Genomic DNA, 27,607 nt, shown 5'->3' with positions numbered 1-27,607 from the left:
TAGGAAGAGAACTAGGAAAATAGTGGCCTGAAGCTGAGAGAGTGATGAACCAAGGGAATAAGTCATGCTGCAGAAGGATCCTGAGAAACAAGGGCCTATGATGTAACCATTGGATTTGACAGAGGATTTTGTAGATTTTTTAAAATGAGCTTTTTGAAAGCAGTAATATGCTTTTATTGAAGATAGATTAGCAAACACAGATCAGCCAAAAGAAAAAAAAAAAGACTTGCTGGATAGTCTCCCGTCCCAAGATAACTTTTTTTTTTTAAGCATTTTAGTTTATTATCCTTTCAGACTTTTTTCTTACTTATTAACAAAGGGTTTTTATTTTCTTGGAGATAACCCCAGACTGGGATAACTACTGAATAAATGGGTTAATATGTCAGGGAGTTAAAATAGAGTTTCAAACCAAGTAGTCAAATTGAGTGATAGCTTGCCCAAAGAGTGGAGAGACAGTGCCTGTTAGTACGTCTGTGGAAGCGCCATTTTTACTGTTGGCAGCTGAGGGCTCCGCCAAACCCAGGGTGCAGAGGGGATCCTGAATGGCACACACCTTTATATCTAATAGTGCCTGGCACACAGAGGTGCTCTTTTAGTTAACAAAGGGAAGGCATCTGTGATAAGAGTGGTAAGGCTGGCAGCGATGGTCTACCTGAAGAAGAGGGTGGAGCAGGTGCCAGCAGTGACTGTGGTTCCAGCTCCTTCGCTGGAGGGTTTGTGGCCCACCCAAATACCCAACCAGGGTAAGGAAAGAGGTTGGGAGTTGGGGTCTGTTACCAGAAGATCTAAGCTAGAGAAGGACAGGTAAAGTTTGGAGGTGACAGACCAAATGAAAGGGGAGGAGAATATTAAGCCAGAGAGTGGGAAGTTGACAGTTAAAATTTCAGGTGTGGATCAGTTCCTGATTGTGGTGAGGCCCAGCAGATTTGAGCATAAGATTTTAAAATGGAGTAAGAAGGGAGATGACAAGAGTTCAGGTTATCAGGGAACTTCACCTCTCAGTTTTTGGGTGAGCGATCTTAGGTGAACATTGAAGAGGTGGAGAAAATGACTCTTAGCCAAGTAACACAGTCATCAGCAAATGTGGAGGGAAGAGAGATCAGGATATGTGTGTGTGATAAATAACAGGGAGCAATAGAAGGTGGATTTTAACTAAGAGAAAAGCCATATTTTAGAAAAAGGACAGTACAAAGCCAAGAGAAGGCTCAGGAGGTAGGTTGTAAGCTATAGAAGAGCATTTTGTTCTAAGAACATAGAAGAGGGTGTTTTGTTTTGTTTTTTAAATCAGACTGCAGAGAAAACTTTTTGTGACCAGCATGATGCTGTAGGGGAGTTTGTTTATACTGAAGGTTCCACAGGGCACAGTGGAAAGGGTTGGGAGGGAATTCGTGGGTGAGGATGTGTCATTGGATGAGGATGTGTCATTGGGGAGGAAGCTCAGAGGTATGTGAGGATGAGAGTTGAGGAGAAGACAGATAGTTGGCCTGGGGGGGTTGTGTGAAAAGAAGAAAATTACTTAGCTTCATAAAACGTTTGATAGACTGAATTATTCTGCTTAAGAGATCTAATTATAATTTCACTATTTTGGCTTCATATCTCCGATATGCAAAAATGCAGTTTAATTTCCTTTAAAATTGTATATTTATGTTTTAAGTACATAAGCAATATAAGCTCACTGTTTTTTAAAATAAGGTTAATGAGGTAGGTGAGTATACTCAAAATTTCCTGAAATCCCACTACCCCAGGGACATAATTTTGGTATATATTTCTCCAGACTTTTTCTCATCTAAACATATATATATATACGTGTGTGTGTATTTAGTGTTTGAAAATATACTGAGCATACTGTAGTTGCCTGCCCTTTTTTTTCACATAACAGTACATAGTAAATGTTATTTGTCAGAATTAGGTATATAGCTGCCATCATTTTTAGTTATTACAGTAATCCACTATAGGACTGCACCATACTTGTTTCTGTTGTTGGGCTTTTGAATACTTTCCAGTTTTTTAAATCATAAATGAGGCTAGAAAGAAAAACCTTTGTGTGTACAAGTTGACATATGTATCTGATTATTTCCTTTGGGTAGTTTCAAGGTCAGTTTAAGTTTGGGTAAGTTTCAAGGTCAGGAGTTTTCAAGGTCAACAGTATACATTTTGGTTTAATTTCTTTTTTGTCTCTTTCTCACGATTTAGCATTTGGCTAAGAAATCCTTCTTGGTTGATGATTTGGGGACATGTTTAAATATATTTGGTAAACAGTGTAAAGTCATTGTGATAGGCATATATTTGTAAGTTAATAATTTACTGTTGTTGAATAGATATTTAATAGATTTTTTCCACCAGGTAGGGAAGCCAAAAATATTAACCTGCAAATCTTTGTCTTCTCCCAAAGGGTTTGTATGTGTGAGACTTAACACAGTAGAATTGAGATAATTTTTAAAATTGTTTAAGTTCTAAGTTAATAATGTCTTTAGAATGCATGGAAATGATTAACACAGTTTTCTTTGATTACTTTTTTCCCAGGTGATCCATGGCAGGGGACATGGAAGGATTCTGTTCCTCCATCCATGACACCAGTGTCTCTGCTGGGTTCAGAGCACTGTATGAGGAGGGATTGCTTCTTGATGTCACTCTGGTTATTGAAGACCATCAGTTCCAGGCCCATAAAGCACTCTTGGCCACCCAGAGTGATTACTTCAGAATTATGTTTACTGCAGACATGAGGGAGCGAGATCAGAACAAAATTCACTTAAAAGGTCTGACTGCTACAGGCTTCAGCCACGTCCTTCAGTTTATGTACTATGGAACTATAGAACTGAGTATGAGTACAGTTCACGAGATTCTTCAGGCTGCCATGTATGTTCAACTTATAGAGGTGGTAAAGTTCTGCTGCTCTTTCCTGTTAGCAAAAATCTGCTTAGAAAATTGTGCAGAAATTATGAGACTCTTAGATGATTTTGGTGTAAACATCGAAGGAGTCAGGGAGAAGTTGGATACCTTTCTGCTAGACAACTTTGTACCACTCATGTCCAGGCCTGACTTCCTGTCTTACCTGAGCTTTGAGAAGCTCATGTCGTACTTGGATAATGATCATCTGAGCAGATTCCCAGAGATAGAGCTGTACGAGGCTGTGCAGTCTTGGCTGCGGCATGATAGAAGACGCTGGAGACATACCGATACCATCATTCAGAACATCAGATTTTGTCTGATGACCCCATCCAGTGTTTTTGAAAAGGTTGGTGCATTTGAAAGAAATAGACAAGACTCTTCATTTAGTTAATAAGGCAGTATGTCTTTAGAGATAAGATTCCCAGGCTTGGTTTGAGCCAAAAAGGGAATGAAGAGTTTTTAAGAATAGTTACGCACAAGAAGTCTCATTTGTTGTAGCTTGTGTATTTAGGTTTTTTAAAAACACATTTTGTGGGTAAAAGATGGACCAGTAGGTGGTAGAGTAGTTTCACTTAGAAGGTACTTTTAAAGTTGAAGTATAGTTATTTAATCTAAAAGATTGTACGTTTGCTTTAGCTTCTCATTCTTTTCACAGAGTAATTAAATCTGAACTGGGTCAGTCTGACACTCTTAAAAATTCATTTAAGTGATACATGCTGAAATTAGAGTCGAGAGGAGTTTTATAATTCTGAATGTTAAACATTAACACAACCTCTTGTTCCTCTAAAATGTAGTAAGGAAGAACATAAAATAGATCTTGAAAAGCAGTAGGCCCCTTCTCTTACTTAGTTCTGTATCCCCCTCTTTGTTCATTCCCCGCCCCCGCCGCCCCGCACTGTGAATACTAACTACATTTAACCATGAAAACATATATTTGTCCAAAACCGTTGTTTTTGGCATTTCAAAGCAAATAAGACTATAAGTCTTCTATCTCCATTGATCAAACATTCCTGTGTACCTTTTCCCATGTAATAGTTCTGCTATCCTAAAATTGTCTTTCTCCAAAACAGCCTTGGCCTTTTTGCATGTAAGCATTTCTCATTTTTTACCAGTCTCAGTTGTGATCCTTTCTTGCCCAAAGGAGAGAAAGCATTTTCGGTAATTGCTTAACTTAATTGGTTTCTAATCACATGGTTACCTCTGGGGCTCTGTTTACCTCTTGCATCTTTTCTTCTTTCTAGAAAGCATACTTAAATCTTTGGTTGACACCCTTCATGTTAGGTAGTTCCTCAGTTTTAGTTACCAGACCAGGTGATAAAAATACTATATTTGCAAAGAAGGGTTGTTTATACCATTTGAAAAATAAGCAAATTTGTGCCTTCAAATAACACTCAGTAGCCTGGAGTGTGTTTTTTTTACCCCCTCTGAAATGGTGTGAAATATCATTAACTTATGCTTTCAATAGGTAACTCAGTTTTGTGGGATTTTATCTTTATTCTCAGAATGTACTGATATGGCAGACATAATTGAAACTGAAGAATACACTTCTTAATTACTTTTTGTTCAGTGTTAATCAGCCCCATGTTAGCAGTGAGAATCATTTTTCTCTGATGTTTTGATTTTTTTCCTTATTGTTTTTATTGCCTTCTTTTCCTGGGGAATCCTGTTTTGTCTTTATATGTTAGATGCAGATGCTTTCCCACTACTAAAGCAAACAACCTCACCCTTCCCAACTTCAGTTTAGATGGAGGTGCTCATGAAATAGAAAATAAAATTTTCCCTCTTGTAATACATTATGATGGATAATTGATAGCAGTAAATGATTTTTTAAGTGCTGAGTTGCAAGAGTGAGGTAATTGTACACAACCATAATACCATTATTGAAATTAACAGTCTTTCCTTAATATCATGTAATATCCCAGTTTATTTTCTGATATTCTCAGTTATCTCCAAGATGTCTTTTTTAAGCTGTTTTTTGAAGATTTATTTAATCAAGGTTCATATAGCACATTAGTTATGATGTCTTTCTTTTAATCTGGAATGGTCCCTTCTTTTTCTTGTTTATGATGAGGATACTCAGACATACAAAAACTTGAAAGACTAGTATAAAGAAAAGCTATGTAACTATGACCTAGATTCAAGAACTGTTAACATTTTACCATATTTTCTCTATATAGATTTTCCTTTGCTGAATCTTGGAGAATAAGTTGAAAATACATCATCTTGTCTCTTAATACTTATTAACTTAACTCTTCTAAGAATAAGGATGTTTTCCTACTGAAGTTCAATACATTCCACCCAGGAAAATTAACAGTAAGACCCTAGTATCAACTAATAGCTAGTTAATATTCAAAGTTGTCCCCCAAATGCCCTAGAATCTAGTCATGGTTTATGCATTGCTTTTAGTTATCATGTCTTTTTAATCTTTCTTAATCTAAAACAGTCCCCCAATTTTTTTTGAGAAAAATCAAATTAGCAATTATCTTAGTGTGTTCCCACATTCTGGATTTATCAGATTTCCTTGTGTTGGTGTTAACTTAGTTGCTGTCTTCCTTATATTTCCTATTAACACATCTAACATCCTGTATTTTCAGGAACAATTACAGGAAAATATTATTGTAATGCCAGAGAAAGTCTTGGAAAACTGCTTAGCAGCTCTGATCAAACTTAGAATTTACCATTCTTTTTTGTATTAGGAGGCTAAGTAGCCCCAAAAGTTCCCCTCCCTTTAAAAAATTTGGAACTCTTCCATTCAATTTATAGAAACTGAAACTAGATAAAGTGTCAAAATTAAAAGATTATTCTTTCTTACATAAAAAAGTTGTATATAACTCTAGAACTGCTCTGTTCAGTACAGGCACTGCTTGTGGCTTTTGAATACTTGAAATGTGACACATCTGATTTGAGATTTCAAAGATTAAAAGATGACAAAAAGGATATAAATCACCTCATTACTAACTTTTATAATGATTATATGTTGAAATGATATTTTGGATATATTGAGTTAAACAAAATACATTATTAAGGTCAATTTTACCTTTTTACTTCTTAAAATATGGCTGATAGAATGTATAAAAATTATATCTCTGGCTCACATTTGTGGCTCAGATTATCTTTCTGTTGCACCAAGCTGCTCTAGAAGTTCAAGGAGTTAAGTTTTAGTGCTTTAAAAACTCTAAAGGTGCATACATTAAACAGCCTTTCTCACATATTTAACCCCTCTCCTGGAGTTCTAGCCTTTAGACATGTTCTGTTAGGTTTAATGTTCAGTGAACAGAAAACTTACTTTATCTAATTATTCTATGGAGTGGCTGATGCAGATAACTTGAGAATAGCATCTCTTTGTCTGAATCCTTTCCCTGGCCTCAGTTCAGTTCAGTCGCTCAGTCGTGTCCGACTCTTTGTGACCTCATGAATCACAGCACGCCAGGCCTCCCTGTCCATCACCAACTCCCGGAGTTCACTCAAACTCATGTCCATCGAGTCGGTGATGCCATCCAGCCATCTCATCCTCTGTCGTCCCCGTCTCCTCCTGCCCCCAATCCCTCCCAGCATCAGAGTCTTTTCCAGTGAGTCAACTTGTCACATGAGGTGGCCAAAGTATTGCAGTTTCAGCTTTGGCATCAGTCCTTCCAATGAACACCCAGGATTGATCTCCTTTAGAATGGACTGGTTGGATCTCCTTGCAGTCCAAGGGACTCTCAAGAGTCTTCTCCAACACCACAGTTCAAAAGCATCAATTCTTCGGCGATCAGCTTTCTTCACAGTCCAACTCTCACATCCATACATGACCACTGGAAAAACCATAGCCTTGACTAGACGGACCTTGGTTGGCAAAGTAATGTCTCTGCTTTTTGTTATCTAGGTTGGTCATAACTTTCCTTCCAAGGAGCAAGCGTCTTTTAATTTCATGGCTGCAGTCAGCATCTGCAGTGATTTTGGAGCCCAAAAAGTAAAGTCTGCCACTGTTTCCACTGTTTCCCCATCTATTTCCCATGAAGTGATGGGACCAGATGCCGTGATCTTTGTTTTCTGAATGTTGAGCTTCAAGCCGACCTTTTCACTCTCCTCTTTCACTTTCATCAAGAGGCTTCTTAGTTCCTCTTCACTTTCTGCCATAAGGGTGGCGTCATCTGCATATCTGAGGTTATTGATATTTCTCCCAGCAATCTTGATTCCAGCTTGTGCTTCTTCCAGCCCAGCGTTCCTCATGATGTACTCTGCATAGAAGTTAAATAAGCAGGGTGACAATATACAACCTTGACGTACTCCTTTTCCTATTTGGAACCAGTCTGTTGTTCCATGTCCAGTTTTAACTGTGGCTTCCTGACCTGCATACAGGTTTCTCAAGAGGCAGGTCAGGTCTCTTTCAGAATTTTCCACAGTTGATTGTGATCCACACAGTCAAAGGCTTTGGCATAGTCAATGAAGCAGAAATAGATGTTTTTCTGGAACTCTCTTGCTTTCTCCATGATCCAGCGGATGTTGGCAATTTGATCTCTGGTGCCTTTGCCTTTTCTAAAACCTGCTTGAACATCTGGAAGTTCACGGTTCACATATTGCTGAAGCCTGGCTTGGAGAATTTTGAGCATGACTTCACTAGCATGTGAGATGAGTGCAATTGTGCGGTAGTTTGAGCATTCTTTGGCATTGCCTTTCTTTGGGATTGGAATGAAGACTGACCTTTTCCAGTCCTGTGGCCACTGCTGAGTTTTCCAAATTTGCTGGCATATTGAGTGCAGCACTTTCACAACATCATCTTTCAGGATTTGAAATAGCTCAATTGGAATTCCGTCACCTCCACTAGCTTTGTTCGTAGTGATGCTTTCTAAGGCCCACTTGACTTCACATTCCAAGATGTCTGGCTCCAGGTGAGTGATCACGCCATCGTGATTATCTTGGTCGTGAAGATCTTTAAGTGATTGAACAGAACTTGGTGAAGGAATCTTGAGAGATTTTAATTCTTCTTGGGTAGTAACGATTAGATCTGAGCAGTGGCTTGATCAGATCTGAGCAGTGGCTTTGTAAGGGGTCATTCTGCCTCTCCCCAAGGAAGAGCCCCCACTGATTCCAGGGACCTGGATCATGCCCTCTAGATCCACCAGAGTTTTTAGGTTTATTATTTTCCCCTAGTCCTCTACTAATATTTCTCCCTAGCTGAAAACAAACTGTCTTAAACTTCTGTACTGAATACTCTGGGATAGGATCTTCACCCAAGAGACCAAGACTCCCAGATTTCCACACCAAGTCCCTTTGAGGCAGTGATTCTCCTAATCTGAACACCTGCACAGGCATGCCAGGCCATGCGCTGAGTGCTGTACACGTAGGCAAAGTCAATAGGCTCAGAATGGTCTGAGAGTCTTATCCCAGAGTAGGCGGCACTGTTCAAACTGGAACCCAGGTCTGCTGGCTTCTCAGTTCGAGCTACCGGAGTAGGGAGAGGAAAGGACTCTGTGGTGCAGGAAGCATGTAGTTAACCCTGTGGCCCTTCTTGGGTGGCTTAAAAGTTGGTACAGAGTTGTGAAAATCCTAACATGTTTGCATGAATGAAGTGAAGAAGTGAAGTGAAGTTGCTCAGTCGTGTCAGACTCTTTGCAACCCCATGGACTGTAGCCTACCAGGCTCCTCCCTCCCTGGGATTCTCCAGGCAGGAATACTGGAGTGGGTTGCCATTTCCTTCTCCAGGAGATCTTCCCAACCCAGGGATCGAACCCGGGTCTCATATTGCAGGCAGACGCTTTACCATCTGAGCCACCAGGGAAGCTCGAAATGAAATGTTGCATGAATGAAACATAGCCTGAAAGTTTTAATGGCACTGATAAAAGTATAAGATATGGGAATAAGATATGAAAGCACAATTCTGGAGTTTTACTGTATAATCAAGAAAAGCTGAAAATAAATTTAAGGATCTTGTCTTTTTGATATAGTTGTTTAGGAGTTCTTATGATTCGTTCCATCTATAGTGGATTCCCAGTTTTAATACTAGACATCAATTTCAGTTTTTACATAATGCAAATGTCAAAGGCATATATTTTTGCTAACTCTAATGGTCTTTGCATCTGTTGACAGAGATTAGACCTGACATTTGTCATTCTGAATTTCAGTGATGTGAAGATTTAAATATTTTTTTTTGTCTTAAACATTTAGATTTAAATAGTTTTAAACTTTGTTCTCTTTTAGTTTTTAAGAAAATTATTGGTTTATCAAAAACATTTTATGAAGTGAACGTATATTTGGCAAAAGGCACATATACTTTTTTGTACAGAAAAGATCTTTTTAGCAAATTTGTTAACGTTAGTCATTAAAATACCCATATGTTGATTTATCTTCCATATCATAAATATGCATAAAGTAAGATTTAGCATACCAATGATGTCCTTAGAAATTGTATTAATTATAATCATAAAATCTTAAAATTTTTCAGAAGAAAATATTTTTGAAGGAATCAGGTTATATAGATGATTTCTGCTTTATTTCAAATATTTTGTTTTATAAACTAGTTTATGACATTCAGATACCCTAATGTGCTTTTTCCCTCTGATCTGTTAAATGTAATTCACCATGTCCCCCCAAATTGAGTTTATATAAACTTTTGAAGAGTAAAACTAATGTTTTAATGAGAAAAGATGTTAATTCTCCTTCACTGAGAATATATTTGTATTTAACAAATCATATCTACATTTGATAAAATTTGTTGTTATAAGGATATTTACAGCCTTGAGATAATTTTGATAGTCCATTAAAAGATAAATTCATTACTAGTGATTATTAATCCTAGGATCAGAGTGAAATTTTATGCTTAGAAAGGCTAACACGTTTTTAAAAAATGTCTTTTACTTAAGGAGCGGAATGTGTGACTTTAAAAGCTACACTACAAACTGGGGATAAGGTAGGTGTCCTGGACTCACCTTGAAACTGTTAGAATTTAAGTATTACAAGTTTACCTTACTAAGACCCTTTATAGTACCTTCCTAAGAACATGGAAGCTCTCAGACCTGTTCTTCACAAAGTACTGATAATCTTCCAAGTATTTCTCTATCAGCGTAGTTGGTTTATATAGCATTAACAATGGACTGTGACACATAAGGAAACTTATTAATGTATCATGCTTGGGTGGTGTGATACTCTGGTTAATTGAGGCACAACACACTTGATAGATGATATAGATTGATTCTACTTTATTCCATTTGCTTTTAGCAAAGACACATCTATAAAAAGTGTAGGTGGTATGCACCCTTCAGAATTCTTTCATTTAGGCACTGTAACATGTTTTGACTAATCTTGCACTTGACCAATCCAAAATTTCTGTCCAGGAACCAAACCAGTAACTCTAGTGTTCCCACAGTTTGCCAAAAATTCAAAAAAAATAATTACTTCTAGTGAGTTAAGCTACAATCAGACAAATCTAGAGGAAAAATAAATTTCCTTCTAACCCTCACAGTTTTAGAAGAAACAAGCAGTGCTGTATTTGACAGTAAAAATATTTTTAAAAGATAATAACCTGGATTTCAAATGTGAACTTTGATTAGAATTTCTAATAAGCTTGAGTTGTTTTTGAAAAAGTTTAAAATCCCCTTCATATATTAACAGGACTTATATAGCTAGAAACTTGAAATTACTTAAGTAAACAATCAGCTCACTTGCCCCTTGGAGTAAAAGTACAAGATTAGCAGGTTTTTGTTTGAAACTAGGTCAATGGGTTAAGCATACTTTCTCAGTTAATTAATTTTATTTTTTTTTAAGTTTCAACAAATGTATTTTAAATACATGTTTTACAGGAGTCCACAAGCTTTTCATTTCTAAAAAAACCCGTAATTTTTAGGGTTCAAAAATTCTGTTCTTCAAAAGAAATGACCAAGTAAGTGTTTTCTTCTATAGCTTCAGACTTTCTACACTCAACTATTTGACTGTTCCCATGCCACCCCAGACAAACTTGACCTGACTGAACTACTACTAACTTCCCCAAAAGAAAGTTAAAAAAGGAGTTTGTAGTAAATGCAGACCTCTAATAAAATGTCTAATACAATATCTAACACAAAAGAAGCTTTAAAAAGATCATTTCTTTCCTCATTTTGATAAGCTAGGAGTGAATTTTCCATAAATGCAAAAAAACAAATCATTTACAAAGCATAACGGGTTCCTTTTTTACTCAAGATGTTTAACTACTCAAAAATGACAATTACATCTTTAAGAATATAATAAAAGGGGTGGAAAATAGCAATACAATTGACAAAGTGTAGATGCTAAACAAACCAAAGATTTTTTAAGGGTTCTTTTTGAGGAGTAGGAAGGATTAGAAGCTTGGAGAAATCCAGAATTAAAAAAGAAAAAAATTTTCCTCAACTGCAACCGCTCTGCTTATTAATAGTGTCTTGGGCTGTAGGATCGAGATCTTGATCGTGATCTGTATCGACTGTAATAAGGAGAAGGTGATCTTCTTCTGTACCGATAATCATAGTCTTCATATCTGTAGTACCCATGATCATATCCTCATCATAGTAAGAATCTCGACGTCTGCCACCTCCACCGCGGCCTCCACCACCACTGCCACAACTGTGAGTTGGTCTGCCCATGTATATGCCTGGTGTTGGCGTGTGTGCTCTCTTGGTGATAGAATAATCCACCCGAATTCTTCTACCATCCAGTTCCGTTCCGTTTGCCCGTTCCATAGCCTTCCTTTCTTTAACAAATGAGCTTCAAAAATTCCTTGAAATGGAATTTTCAATTCAATCACCATGAACTTTTGAAGGCAAGCCTACTGCTTCCTCTACAATCCATTACCTCCTTTGAGTCATCTATTCTTTCAAAATAAACAAAAGCAAATCCCCGAGACCGTCCAGTTCGCTGGTCATAAACCACATTGACACCACTCAACGGTCCATTTCGCGAAGATCTCTCTCTGTTGTGTACAAACTGAGGCCAAACACTCCTAGACAAGTATTGGGATCAGGATTTGCCCTGCTGCCTGTATGTCTTCTCCGGTTAGACATTGGAGAATGACTTTGGCTCCTTCGACGCCGGTATTCTGGGGTATATGACTTACTTCGAGATCGTTTCCTATGAGAGTGAGAATGGGATCTGGATCGAGTGTAACATCTATGAGAATGCCTCCTTGACCTCGACCTGGATTTTGATCTTGATCGAGAATGGGATTCAGAGTGTTTGGAAACCCTTGAAGGACTACGAGATCCTGACCTGCTCTCCGATTTTACACGAGCAGGAGCTCCCGTTGAAGATTTTGACTGAGAGCGAGACTCCTAGGACCCATTCATTCTTACAGATTCTTTTAATTCTACTTCACTCTTGCTTTCTACTTCTCTTCATTCTTCATTGAGTTTTTCATTTTTCATACTTCATGTGTTCTTCCCCAAAACAATTCAAAATAGCCTTAAAAAAATATTCAAGTGCTTCTATCTGACCAATCTTCTGTTCAATTTTTCCCCCATTCAATTTTAATTTTCTGATCTTTAATACTTTTCATTAGCCTTCTTTTATCTTGATTTATCTTCCACATTCTTGGAAAAAACTCTTCAATTTTCTTCACGAACATTAACTCTGCCCTCGAAGTTGTTCTCCTCTACATCACTCATGTCAGCCAGGTGCTCCCCAGAACTAAATAAGAGACAAGTCTCGGCTTGAGGGCCGATGGCCTAATCAACCTGCTGACTGGACCGTGGGGAGGAGGAAAGAGTCGGCAACAACTGCCACTCCACTCCACTCCCACTCGGTCACAGGCTCCGGCTCTCAGTTAATTTAAAATCTTTTTCTACATGTTTCCTTTTTGCCAACCTCTCCCTTCCAGCCCCTTGGATGATTATAATTAATACGTGTACAGTTCTTCAAAAATTACCCAGGGTATTTTTCTCAAGTCTTCTGCCCTTTGTGTATAGATAGGAATGTTATTATTTTCCACCTTTGATTTGCGTTCATTCCAGGTTCAGGTTCCTGGAGAGTGCTGGTAGTCTAGGTGTTGACTGGTGTTATCCCCTGAAAGAGACTATCTTAAGTTGACAGGAACCTACTAAAATTGGAGTTAAAAAAATTCAACCTTACGTGCTAATTTTCCTTTTATATAAAAGGGAGATGAAAACAAAAGCACAGAACTGGAAATTAACTGTAGTAAAAGGAAATGAAGACATGGAATGGGGATAGCATGTTTACCTGTAAAAGGAGAAAATTTTTTTAATGAATTGGGAAAAATTAAGAGAAGGGAACAAACATGATAAATCGAAAAGGATCAGAGAGGTCAGAAAGTGACTGGAGAAAAAGTTAGGAGCAGGAAAGGAAACACGGGCATATTAAGATTTTAGGCTTTAAAGTTTTAATTCTCAAATGTAATATTTACCCAGAAAATGTTCTGTGTCATCGATAAGCCTTGCTCATTTAGAAGTTAGTTTTAGGATTAAACTTTTCACTTCTTCTGCTCTTCCATATTTATAAATAAGATATTTACATAGTTGAGAGTATTTCCATACACAGTAAAAAAGTGTGTAAAAGTTGTGAATTCTAGAACTTAGTTGTATTCTCTAAATATTAGTATAAGCAAATGATAAGATGTTTTTAAGTCTTTCAAAATTTTCTACCTTTAGGCGTGTGTACTCTGATTTCTAGTGGTGCTCTATTACTATTGCGTCAGAATTGGAAGGAAATTAAACTTTCTAAGCACATTTATTTATTTATTTATGTGGCCGCACAGCGGGGCTTGTGGGATCTTAGTTCCCTGACTAGGGATTGATCCTAGGTCCTTGGCAGCAAAAGCTCCAAGTCCTCACAACTGGACTACCAGGGAGTTCCGTAAGCACATTTATTTATAATTAATTTTTTAGGAGTATAGTTGATTTACAGTGTTGTATTAGTTTCTGCTGTATAGCAAAATGAATCAGTTATACATGTTCATGTATCCACTCATTTTTAGATTCTTTTCCCATATAGGTCATTATAGAGTATTGAGTAGAGTTCCTTGTGCTATAGTGTGTATATGTCAGTCCCAGTGTCCCAGTTTATTGCCCATCTACCCTCTTGGTAACCATAGTTTATTTTCTACATCTGAAACACATTTGAGTTAAACATTTTTCACTATATAGAAAAGTTGAGCAGATAAGAGGACTCACATATTGTGCTGAAACTCTTATTAGAATATTGTCCTCAGGGAGTCCTCTCCCTTGCTCCCATTTGCCTTGGTCGATTGCCTTCTGAAGCTCTGTCAATATTTTAGACTCTTGCCTGCTTGGAGAAGACAGGATGGGTAAATCCTTTTTAAAATTTACCTTTACTGTTTGGCATTTGACTGCAATTACAGTATTACTAAGCGGATTTGTGCTTAGCAGGAACTGATATTTTTAAAATAGCCTCATCCCTGGTCATTATTCAGTTTTTCAGGACAAAGGGATTAATTAAAGGCCTTTTGCAGCTAGCTTTTTTGTGATGATTTTATTTCACATAAATTAGAATCAACTTCAGTTCTGAGCATGATTTTGTAAGTAGACTTCTGATATCAGGATAGATGCTTTTACAGTATAACATATAAAGATTTCCAGGTTTTACTGAATATAAAAATCAATATCAAATGTAGCTGTGGTTCCCAAAGATATAATTTGTTTTCCCACTAAAGTTCCATGACAGTCACTGGTTTATTTCTGGGTATTGGAGAATATTGGATCATGTAGGAAGGATGATAAAACTGACAGCCAGGACTCAATCTTCCTTCCACATGACACCTTATATTCATCATTCCAAAAATTAGGTTAGTAGTTGTGAATGTGGGAAGGGCCGGAGAGATGTCTGTTCATGCATCGTACTCCTTTTTATAATGGGAAAATACCTAAATTGGAGGCTTGTCTATGGTCACACAGTGGCCTGTGCACAGTGTCAAGTCTTAGACCTGGGATCTTGAGTTCAGAGATTATTCTAATCCTCAATCCCCACCCCTTCTACCTCCCCCCAACTGGATAAACTAATAAAAGACATTTTGTTATAATTTAGTATAAGTGTATTGGGCATTTAAAAAATCCTTTCAGAAGGTGAAACAGTTGATAATACCTTAAATTAGTTGGCTGAAAACAAAATTTTTTAGACTGTACTCCTTTTTAGTAGATATTTTTAAATTGTAGATTTTAATCAAAAAATAGTAAGCTTTATGGAAATGCCTGTTTTAATTGTATTGTCTGTTTCATTTTAATTCTTTCAAAATTAAGAATAGTATAAATTACCTTTAAAAGTTAAAAATTTAATAAGTGGATTATACAACATTTTGACAGTGAGGGGAGAATCATGGAATTTTTACCCAGTGGTAATGGCTAGCTAATAATTCTTTGACTTAATAAATATATTTCTAGGAATCACATTTAAAATTATTAATTTCTCACATTTTCTCTATGTGCCTACACACAATTACATTAAACTAAAAGATTATTAGAGGAGGAGATGACCAATTTAAAATTTTTAGATCACTGTTTTTAAGAGGTAATAGGCGTGCTGTGATTCATGGGGTCGCGGAGAGTCGGACACGACTGAGCGACTGAACTGAACTGAAATACTTTCACTTCGAAATGCTTTTCATAATACAATTTTTAAAGTATCAAAGCATGAAAGGTGATAATATATTCTTTCCAAGTTTCAAAATAAGACAGCTTTTTAAATCCTAGAAAGGATAAGGAAAGTAGTTCAGAACATGAAAGAAGTGTTGTCCTTCCCATATTCTTCCTTTTAGGAGCACCTGATATACAGATAGGTAAGCTGTTATATGAGGCGCCAATGATGAGAGAAATGCTTTCTCTGTGAAAAGGTGAGCCACACATTGCTTTTTGGATAGTCTCCTTCAGTAATGCATTTTAAGTGATTGCATTCACGGACAAGGTTTCGGCTCTACGCTTTCTGTTCTAAAGCAGAGTATCTGTAATTACTTTGTCTAGGATTATCAGAGAGGCATTAATTTCCTGTTTCTGCCATGAAAGGAGAAGCTAGTTATGCTTATGGATTTTGTGTGGTTTTAGAGTAAAATTGCAGCGATAAGTAGCCCGGAGAAAAGGGCAAGGTAGATCTAGAACTTCTAGCCTTGGCAGAGAGAAGTATGAGCTAAACTTCTTTGGTTAGAAGTTCTCTTATGGTATAACAGCTATCTCAAAAGGCACAACTTCCATTATGGTGGACTTAGAGCAAATTGGTTAAAGGTGTAACTTTGACTGGGACTTCAACATAGTGCTGAAGTGATGCTTGTAAAGCCATTGGAACCCAGATATCAAAGGAGCACAATAGAATGAATAGGGAGAGGACAAAGGGGCCAGAAGATTGGCTATAAACAAAGACAGACTAGGAAGTAGACTGTAGGAAGCCATTAAGCTGATCCCGTTCGATGTGATTTGCAAGAACCCGGGGTTGGAAGGTGGAATGCCATTACAGGCCACGGTGCCTAGTCCCCGTGAGACACTGGATAGTTGGTCACACCTGAAGTCCCTTCAGTGGCAGTATGCTTAGAGGTATACTGCTCTTGACTGCGGGAACATGCACCCTTTTTACTGGAGCCCTTGTGAAAAGTCAAGTCCCTCACAAGCTCATTAGTAACTATATGTTGTACACATATTAAGTACATTTTCCCCTTGCATAGACTACTGACTATGAGTCCATTTTTATTTTTTGAGAATATTATGTATACAGCTCTGCAGGTTTTGTCATTTGACATTTTAAATGTCTGTATTACTGCATATGGATTAATCTCATTCTTTTCGATTGCATATGTTATATACCAGAGTTTGTTCAACCAGTTTCATATTGATATGTGAGTTATGCCCAGTTTTTGTGCTCTTACAAATAATAAGGCAGTGAACATCCATTAAGTTGTCAGTCCTGATTACAAAGCTTTTCCTTATATTGGCCTAAAATCTTTCTTTTAGCTTCTACTTACTGGTCTTGAAAACAGGTGCCATCTTTCTCCTGCGTCTTCTCTTGAATTGAAACATCCGTAGTCTGACCACTCTTCCTATGATTTGGATCCCTTTGCTGTCTTCTGGACATGATCCACTTTGTCATCTAAAGTACAGTGGTGGAATTGAGCGCTGTCTTAGTTGTGGTTTCACCTGAACAGAGAGGGTGGGGTTGTCTGTTCTTTTAATTTGGTCCACAAGTTTATTAGTTCTGAAGACTGTCATATCACATTTTTGGTTCGTAGTGAAGGTAGTCAGTTAAAAGCTTTACGTTTGAACTTTGTCGATCCCTGGAGGATTTGATAAAAGCTGTGGACTTCCCACCTCCCACCCCAAATGCATTAACACAGTCATTGTTGGAACTTCAGGTGTTTCATGGGTCCCTAGTGTTTCAGTTTTCTTTATGATTAGGCTTTGTTGATTACTTTGCCAAAGTCATAAGTTCTCTGATTCTCTATCAGTGTTGTTACAGCATCAAAAATTAAACCAGAAATGGTCAGTCTTGGCATTACTTGGTGATTGTCTGTGTTGCCTCCTGGTTTGTAGTCCTTTCTTATATGCAAGTGCTAACGGTTTTTCACAGTTCAGGATCAACCTCTAGCTAACCAGTCTGTAGTTCAGAAATCTGTCTGGTGGTTTCTAGTCCTCTCCCATTTTTTAGGATTCCACACAGATTACAGAAAGCAATTAAGCAGCCTTATCTGCGAAGCCTCCTAGGATCCCAGAACGTGATTTGTGAGATCAAATGACTTGAACTCGGTGAGAATATCTAGCTGGTTTTTCTTTTTTTCTCGGCCATCTTGGATTTAAGTTTCTTCTTAGTCATTATGTTTGATCTTCAGATTGGAAAGAATATAATATTCTTAGCCGAGAATGGAAATAAAATAGGAGGCTGGTTCTCTTTATCTTTGTAAATATTACATTAACCATGTCACCCAGGGGGTAATTCACTTTTTCCTCTACTTTTGTTTTTTTTACTTTAGCCTCTAAAATGCCATTTATTCACTATCTGGCACTTTGTAAAGTCACAATTCATCCTTAGGCTTTAGCTTTGTTCACAATATTCTTACAGCTCCATTTCATTCTTCATAATACTTGGTTTATATGCCTGTTTTTTTTTTTTACCATCTGTTGTAAATGGTTTTTTAACATCTGAATTCCAGAAAGCTCTCTGTGCAGCACATCAGATTTTTTAGATGCTTTCCCCTTTTCTTCCCCTCATCAGTGTGTTTTGCAGTTATTCAGTCAGCATTATACTTTTGAGAGCCTCCAAGCTTTTTCAAGCTTCTTTACACAGTTTCTGATCTTGGAATTGATCCTAATTTTCCTTTGAAAATCTTGAAATCTGACTATCCAATATGGGCAGCATTCCCCTTCCTTTTCTTTCTTGATCTCCTGACAATACGGCTGCTTCCTTTAAAGCTTCCTCCTACTTGCATGTCACCAGTCATTCTTTCCTGGTTAAGATTAGGTACAAAGTACCAGTTTTTCTAATTTCTCCTCCAGTTTCTGGAAGATTGAATTTTTACACAAACCAAAAGCACATCATCAGATGCACTAACGTTAACTGAGTGATACTTAAACAGATGTCCCCTGGTCAGTAATAAGAGCTAATAGCAGCTGTAATGTTTTCTACACAGCCACATGACCGGCACCATATTAAGTACTTTCCAAGTAGGATCATCTTGCCCATCTCCAATCTTAGGGTTATGAGGTTTAGGTGATATTGTTGTCCCAATAATACAGATGAGGAAATAGGCTTAAGAATGTTGAGTCACTTGCCCAAAATCACACAGCTTGTGAGCAGAAAAGTCAGATATTTCCTAAATCAAATTCTTAATCACCGTACTGGGCTGTTTGATGTGGTTCTGAATTATTGTGCTGATTCTATTACTTTAAAACCTGTGTAACTGTCAGTCTACTGGCTGTGCACAGTAGGCACTTAAATATTTAATTTGAGGTTTGTTTCTTGTTGATTTCCAGGATATTGCCTTTTAGCTCTTAGAAATCAATAAGAAAAAGATGAGAAAAATGGGTGAGGCGCACCATTAGTTCATAGAAGAAACAAATGGAAAATGAAGATTTGAAAAGATGTCTCTTTTTTTTTTACTAATCAGACATTTATGATGGTTTTAGGAGACCCATTGTTTGAATGACAAGACTCTGTAAATGTGACACATGAAAAAGAATGCAAAAATCTGGAATACCAGAAATAATCACTATTAACACAAGCAAACATACACAAAATTTTATTTAATTGGGATACCAGAGTACTATTGCCTTTTAGAAAATATATTGTGATCATTCCATGGTAACAAATAGTCTGTTTTAACTGTTTATATGTGAAGTAAAAGTAGTAGAGGATAAGACCTCAGATCTTAATCATTTTTCTCTTTACTGAAATTGTTTACCATTATTATTTACTATCTTTTCTCTTGGATCATTAGACTAATTCATTGAAACATGTTAAGTGTTTTTTTAATTAATAAGTGTGTAAGAGTGATGGAAGCAGTGTTATACTAGAAATTGAGCCTTGGAATAAGACTGTCCTGGTTGAAGGTTCAGCTCCCAGCTCTACTAGTTTTAGTCATGTAAATAATTTGGGCAAGTCACTTAACATTCTAAGCCTCAGTTTTCTCACTAGGAGACTGGTTACCACTCTCTCAGAGGAGGAATAATTTAACATGAGATGCACACATAAAGCACCCGTTGCAGCAGTAATGTCAGTTTTCTCTGTTTTACAAAGACATGGAGTTCTCAATCTTTTTTGTGCCATTTACACCTTGGCTAGTCTGGCAAGACCCATGGAAGGACCCCCTCCCCCCAGAATAGTGATTTTAAGTACATAAAATGCTTAGGATTACAAAGGAAACCAACTATACTGAAATGCAGTTATCAAAATACTTCAAGTAAACATCTGTAGTGCTTTCTGTTTGAGATAACGTTTTTTTGGACTACGGTGGGGAGTGAATGAGAAAGATAGAAGGGAAGAGAAGGGAGAGCTGCAAAGAAGGAAAGCAAGTTCATAAATACATATGCCTGGTTTTGACTCCCTCCCAAGCTGTCATCCCAGATTTCCAACAGGCTCCTAGACATTTCCACCTCAGCATCCTACTAGCAATTCACATTCATCACCAGTGAAGTTGAATGCCTCTCCCAAACCAGCTTCCTTGTTTCCCTTATTAGTACCACTCTCCCTGTCACCTAGTTCTAAATCCTCAAATCACTTTTGAGTCCTCATTTCTTCATCTTATCTCTACTTCAAATCAGCCACACACTTCTGCCAATTTTATCTCCACAGCGTCTAATTCTACCATCCAAATGGTAACCATCCAAATCCTAACCCTCTTACCTCATCCTTGTCATTATGATACAGGCTCTTTCTGCTTGGTTTCCAACTTCCTACCTCTTTCACAAAATACCCATGAATGTTTTGGACCAGTTTGATATTTTCTTTATCTAAAATTCTATAGCACTCACAGATGTGCTATACAGCTTCATACTTAACTGTCAATTGCTTCACTTACTTAAAATTGTTAGATGTATATATTTTTTATTTCCCCAAATATATTCTAAGTTCTTTGAGTGAATGGGCTACATCTTCTCCTTTTTAAAAAAATCTCCCCACAGTAGTTAGCATAATTCTTAAAAGTTTCATAAGATCTTAGCAGTCATAATTAGGTAGTTCCAACTCCAAAAACAAAGGAAAATGTTTGACCTTTTGTTGTCAACTGAACTATCACTGTAGGAGTTGATGATACTAGACCAAGATTTGATGTCTAAAACCAACTGAGAACTTTTTTGTGTCTTTAAATTTTTACCAACTCACTAACTTAATTCCTGAGATTATTCAGTCATGGTTGTTCTTACAGTGTTCCTTATGGTTAAGAAAACCATGGCCAAGGTTTCCTCTGCTGTGAAACCTCTGCTTGTCCTTCTATAGCCACCACTGGTAGCCCAGGGCCTGACATAGGTGACTAATAACATTTTGTTAGAGGAATTTAGCTTGTGCCTAGAGAATAACTTGTTTACTTGAAAAAGATTGGGAATGTGCATTAATTACCACAAATACAAATTATAAAAACAAGTATAAGAGATTTGTTAAAAATAAAAAGAAAGTATATGATCTTAACAGGAAATCAGTTTTAGGAAAGGATCTTAAAATCATAAGCTAATCTTAGTGGGCTTTGATATTTTGCCATTGATGTTCTTTTCTCTTTTCTTGCTTTTTTTTGTTAAATTCTTTTACTTGTATTCTTAGGTTAAGACATCAGAATTTTACAGATATTCTCGACAGCTGCGCTATGAAGTTGACCAAGCATTGAATTACTTTCAGAACATTCACCAGCAGCCTCTGTTGGATATGAAATCAAGCCGCATCCGCTCTGCCAAACCCCAAACTACAGTATTCCGAGGCATGATTGGACATAGCATGGTTAACAGTAAAATACTTCTCTTAAAGAAACCAAGAGTCTGGTGGGAACTAGAGGGCCCACAAGTACCTCTGCGTCCAGACTGCCTTGCTATCGTCAATAACTTTGTGTTCTTGTTGGGTGGGGAAGAGCTGGGCCCAGATGGTGAATTCCATGCTTCTTCCAAAGTGTTTAGATATGACCCAAGACAAAACTCTTGGCTCCGAATGGCAGACATGTCTGTGCCACGCTCAGAATTCGCAGTTGGTGTTATTGGGAAGTTTATTTACGCTGTAGCAGGCAGAACCAGAGATGAGACTTTCTATTCAACTGAGAGATATGACATCACCAATGATAAATGGGAATTTGTGGATCCTTATCCAGTTAACAAATATGGACATGAGGGGACAGTGCTCAATAACAAGTTGTTTATCACTGGTGGAATCACCTCATCTTCCACCTCCAAGCAAGTATGCGTGTTTGACCCCAGTAAAGAAGGGACCATAGAACAGCGGACCAGGAGAACACAAGTAGTTACCAACTGTTGGGAGAATAAGAGCAAAATGAATTATGCCAGATGCTTTCACAAGATGATTTCATATAACGGCAAGCTTTATGTCTTCGGTGGTGTCTGTGTGATCTTGAGAGCCTCTTTCGAGTCTCAGGGATGCCCCTCCACAGAAGTGTACAACCCAGAGACTGATCAGTGGACCATCTTGGCATCCATGCCAATTGGTAGAAGTGGCCATGGTGTGACTGTGCTGGACAGACAGATAATGGTTCTTGGAGGCCTTTGCTACAACGGTCATTACAGCGATTCTATTCTCACCTTTGATCCAGATGAAAACAAGTGGAAGGAAGATGAGTACCCACGGATGCCCTGCAAGCTGGATGGTTTACAAGTATGCAACCTGCATTTCCCAGAATATATTCTGGATGAGGTCAGACGTTGCAACTGATGACATCTTTCTCCCTTCAAAAAAGCCAAACAAAATCCATCTGCGACAGAGTAGTTAATTAAAAAAATAAGAAAAACCTCACCAGTTTTACTATCAAAGCCATTGGTCTAATATCGTAAAAATGTTTTCATTCTGTGCTAGCATCCTTTTTTTTCTTTTTAGTGGTCTCAAACTCATGCAATAAGTCAGTTGTAAGCGCTAGCTCTTGAAACTACTTCCAGAAGCAGTTTAATAGAACAATTCACTTATCTGGGAAGTTGATGTTATGCTTTAAACATTTCTTTCAAATGTCAGTGTAGGAGTCATGCATCTTCTAAGAGAAGACCTGATAAGTGTCACTGGATGTAATTTCAGTTCCTATCTCTAGCTGAAATCTTTTTGAACATTTATTTCAGTGTATTTCAGTCTGTTAGACTTTTTGATTTTATTATTTAAGTTTAAAACTCTTGACCTTTTTGCATGGCTTTTTGCTGAAAATGCAAAAGTATAAATTTTCTACAAGATTAACTTTTTTATATTCAGAACACTATTTCTAAGCTGCCTTCTCTTATCTGCATTGTGTTAGTGAAAGCATATCCATACTTGCTTACATCTTATGAATATATAAGGCACATCCCCTTTTATGCGTGGTTAGGATTCTATATTTTTAAGCTAGTGCACTTGCACACACGGTTTGCCATACGTGTTGTATTTTAGATGTAACGTCTTTTCATGTATTAACATTTTTAGAAAGATAATAACTGGAGTCCTCGTTTCGTATCAGAGTAGCCTATCTTCAGTCCATACTGAATCAGTAATGTTCAAACTCCTTATATTCCTGAAACGTATGGTTTTATGAAAGCTAACATTTTATGTTTTACTTTCAGAAGTAAACATTAGTGTTCCTTATCGATGTATGTCTTTTTGAAAATGTTTTTCTTTGCAGTCTGTTTAATGTTACCCTGTTTTTAGTGAGAATTGGAGTGGTATGTGACAAGGCCTGGCCCTGCAGCGTGCAAGCACTTTTAAAGAGAACTAGGTAATACCAGACTCCTAAATAAAGGCCCCTTCAAAGTAAGTGCAACTCCCATTCTTTGCATTCAATAAGGCTGCTGCATCTGTTATTGAATGGAAAGTAGCAACTTGTGGAAAATTTGAGCTCAGTTTTGACTTAGAGGTAAGGAATAAAATTATAATCTTAACTGGTCATATCTTCTTGTTTATTTAGTACAAAATATTGAGCGGCGCTGGGGATGTAAGCCCTCAGCTTTTATGTGTTGAAAGCTACTAGCATGAAGGATAGTAACCTCCAAGTTCAGAGTGGATCAAGAATAACTGTTCAAAATCATTCTTAAGTGTTTTAGGATTAGCTGCACCTTTCAACTCTTTCAACTCAAAGGAAAAACATATAGTTGTCAAAATTAAGCAAGAATAACCAGGGAGTGGATCATTCAAATTGATGCCATTTTATCCTGAGTAGAGTCTATATCTGATACTAGATCTACGCTGGCAAAACTTGTCAGATCTTAGATGTTGGTGCAATATTGCAATGCCTTCTGTATGGCTGTTGTAAAAAGTTTCGAGTTTTCACTTTTTTTTTCCTTTTTTTTTTTTTTTGCTGCTGCCACCACTGAACATAAAATGGAAGCTCGAAATCATGGAAATGTGAAGACTTGTTTCATTTTTGAGGTTAAAATAGACAACTGAAAAAAACCTGATTTTAAAACTCCACGGTTGAGGCATTTGAGTTTAAGAAACAGTCAGGTACAGAAGTAGTTTTGTTTTTTTTAAAGCAAAACATTGGGATTGGTTTTAGAAATAAGGTTAATAATATTCTTCGTATATGAGACAGATTTTTATTAAGTGGTCCTGTCATTTATCTTTAGTTTCTAAAAATTCAATTTGATATCTTGTTTCCATGGTTATATGGGTAAAAGTCTTTATATATCTGAAAAATCATTTTTAATCATTTTACTTTTGAAAACTAGGAGTTAGGTGAGCCATTTGATTCTTTTTCTAATATATTAGTTGGTGTAGTGTTTTATATGTGTGCTGTCATGCTTTAAAGAAAGTAACAATGTCTTCATTATTTTCCTCATTGTGTCTTTTGCTGAAAAAGATTGAGACAGGGTACCCCTATCAGGCTTTTACACTCCCGTGGTGGTTCTCTTTAATTGCTTAGATATGATTTCGTAGCCCTAGTTAAAGTAAGATGGAACAAACAATTGAATATTCTTGGTCTTCATTGTAAAAGCACAAGGCCAAGATGAAAGATCACGTTTTGGAAAATTTGTGAAATCTTACGTTGAACTAATTCTGGGTTCAGCTTCACACGTGAGTCATGTCTGACTTGATGTTAGCTGTAATCAGTTTTGAGCTTTAAGAATAGTTGTTATTGCTTGGGTTCTGAATGTATGAGAAAACTCTTCTGTTTATTTGTAGTTCTGACTTAGGTTATTTTAAATCCATGATTAACGTACATTCCCTTTTAAAATTATGGTTTAATTGCTGAAAGAGATTTATTTTTGTTATACTAGACTATGGAAAATTTTTTCATAGAATTTTTTTCAAGTTTATTTTTTGTGTGCTTCATTTGGAACCATTTTTGTTTATATACATTGTATGTGCTCAAAATAGTTTTTTTTTTAATTCAGTAAGAGATTTAAAACTACAGTGTAACACGTTGTGATCTTTCTGTGTTAATTTTCACTTTACATTTTAAATGCCAGACTTTACAAAAGTAGCTGATCTTTATTAATTGCATCTTAATTAGAAACGTTTGTTCTCTTCCATGTCTTTGACCTTCTAAGTTTTTATTTTAGTCTGCTTAAAGAAAATCCTTGCACTACAACCTTTTCATAAAATTAAAGATTCTCACATTGAAGGTTTTGTATTGGAAGAAATACTACTGGTTTTTAAAAAGCAAGGCTTAATTAATAGAATTATTAGCATTTCTTGAGACAGCTTTCTGTGTCATTACTCTGTGTGAGTGTTACTATAATTTGTGAAATATTGACTGAGCCCTTCACTTATCTTTTCTGAAGCAGCACCTTTGGACACCTCATTCTGGGAAGCCTGCTCGAGTTATAGTAAAGGACACACACATTTGTGTGGGGAGAAGTGGTAAAAAATGGAGAGTTGGGTCTTAATTACATGAAACTAAGCTTTAAAATATTTTATAACAAATTATTTGAGCTGCATAATCTAAACATGTCAAACGTTCAGTGGGACTATTTTTATATATGTATATGTGGTTGTAGGTCATAACATTTCAGTTTATAATATAAATTGTTATTTCAGTTTATAAGCTATCTCTCAGAAAAGACTAGCTCTTTTGAGAATACATAATTTAAAGTTTTAGAGTGAAGTAAAACACAACATAGATAATAGTGTAAATTAGATATAAATGAGGGCTATATGGCAGTAAAACTGCTAGTGCCATTTTTCCTCTTTGCCTATTACACATTTTTTATTTTATTTTTTTTTGTACTCTGAACATTTTTAGGGATCATACGTTCTATCAGATTAGAGTTGGTTTGGGAATAAGTATCTTCTAAAAAGAGATTTATCTTAAAAATGAAAGTCCTGAAAAATTAGTTTATCAAGAGTTTATAAAGTCAAATATTCCATAGACATAGACTGGAATAGGTAAACTCATGAAAGTCATATCCTTTCAATATACCAGTATAACTACAATATTACATGAGTAACATTGAGACAATGCCATCAGCTTTGTTCCCCCTTAATATTGGATTTTTGTTTTACATCTTTGGGAACAACTACATTAAGAACCTTATTAATCAGTATATCAGTAAGGATTAGGTGTTTGCTTTCCAAAAGAATGTTCCAGTGAGGTGATCAGAGAGGTTATTTTCTACCTAACTTGTTTATGCCCTACACCTCTTGGGCATACTTTGTCTATAGAAGAAATATTTTGACCTTTAGGTACATTTTGGGCCAGTAGTCAAGTAATCCTAGGACTGATTTAAAAATCTTAGGCTAATTTAAGGTTTGCTTTTTATACCTATTTTGAAAGCCTTTACATTTCTGTCAGGTAATTTTTCCCATGCCGTGAATATAATCTATTCAAAACATGTTTATGCTATCCATTCTGTTTTTAAATTGAAAAAAATGTTAAAAGTGTTTATGAAGAAAAGTTTAAATAAAATATTTTCAATCTTTAAAATATACTTCCATCTCTTCTTATTTACTATCTTAATATAATCTATCACTTTCAAAGTCGCTCATGACTTGATTAACAATATACATTTTATATTCCTTCAACCTGCCAAGGAAGTGCCACAAAAATGTAATTTCTACTGATGCTTTCAGCCACAGATTGAAATGAGAGCATTTGAGTGAAATTATTTACACTTACATGCAATGGAAATTTTATAATGAAGCCAAGTAATTAAGTTCCACTAGCAGAGTTTTGCAGAATGGAAATAGAGAACTAATAAATAGCATTTATAAGCCCTCAAGCTTTAGTTTGGTAATTTTTTATTTTAGCATTTTTGCTTCATTGTTCTTAAAGGCATTTCTGAAATTAGGGAACCCAGCAGAAATGAATCTGCTACAACACAAGCACTTGGGTATTTTTAGGCACGTGTGTGCCTCTCTGGATCTTGGCCTCAAGCCACCTTTCTAGCCTCTTATCACTTCCTGCACTCCTTTCTGTTGTGATCTTTGTATGTTAATTTCCAGCTTCAAATCACTTGCCTTCTTTCCCCTTCCCTGCTTGCAAAATCCATTTATTTTGCAAAGCCCAACTGAAATGCTCTTCTCTCCTCCTGAAACCTATGTTACTTCCATTGAATTAATTGCCTCTTCTGTACTCAACACATTTATAGCTCTTATTTCATTTTGCATACTAGTTGGGTATAATTCCTTCCACAATTAGATCATAATCTCCTTGGATGAAGGGACTGTCTTATTCCTTTTTGTAACCTCATATCTAGCGTGATACTTTTTGTACATAATAGTCACTGAGCTAAATGTTTATCGTAGCATGTGACTAATTCTACCTGAGCTATAGAAAGATGCTGTAGACATTCAGAAGAGGGAGATAATATAGTTCCCCAAGGTTTTTGTCTCTGCTTTTTTCTCAAGTCTACTGCCTGTCCAGTTTCACCCACAGCTATGGCTTCACCTACCACTTTTATTCTAATATCTTGTAAATCTGTATTTCTCAACCGAGAAATATCTCCAACTATCTCATGAACATGTCTTACATGTTTTATAGGAATCTCAAACTGAACAAGTGCAAACCTGAATGCATTATCTTCCCCCCCCAAACTTGCCCCTTGTCCTGTATTCCCTGTATTATGTGGCTCTATCACTGCCTGAGATCGTTCCAAATCAGAAACCTGGAATTGTCTGCCCTTGCCTCTCTCCCACTTCTCCCCAACGTCTTAGTTCATCTACTTGTATCACTGCCTTCACCTCTCTG

The 27,607-nt window shown here is 36.7% G+C and overlaps 1 protein-coding gene and 1 pseudogene across 3 annotated transcripts in view; one reads left to right on the top strand and one right to left on the bottom strand.

Annotated features, from left to right (window-relative positions):
* Positions 1-26,348, top strand: part of KLHL15 (kelch like family member 15) — a 38,264-nt gene extending 11,916 nt beyond the window's left edge. For 2 of the 3 annotated variants that reach the window (XM_055438014.2, XM_055438013.2), the window contains 2 exons: positions 2,524-3,235; positions 21,070-26,348. In XM_055438014.2, coding sequence (XP_055293989.1) covers positions 2,531-3,235; positions 21,070-22,179 — 1,815 coding nt within the window. In that variant the 5' untranslated portion in view covers positions 2,524-2,530 and the 3' untranslated portion in view covers positions 22,180-26,348. Of the gene's footprint in view, positions 1-1,402; positions 3,236-21,069 lie in introns of those variants that run through there. The other variant, XM_055438015.2, reaches the window with a different exon arrangement.
* LOC129564248 (transformer-2 protein homolog alpha-like) lies at positions 11,251-11,879 on the bottom strand (annotated as a pseudogene).
* Positions 26,349-27,607: the final 1,259 nt, after the last annotated feature.

Source organism: Moschus berezovskii, chromosome Y (assembly GCF_049115385.1).
Source record: "Moschus berezovskii isolate FMDL1 chromosome Y, NW_MosBer_1.0, whole genome shotgun sequence".
Lineage (NCBI taxonomy): Eukaryota > Metazoa > Chordata > Mammalia > Artiodactyla > Moschidae > Moschus > Moschus berezovskii.
The sequence above is the reverse complement of the archived record's forward strand: the minus strand, read 5'-3'. Positions and strand labels throughout refer to the sequence as shown.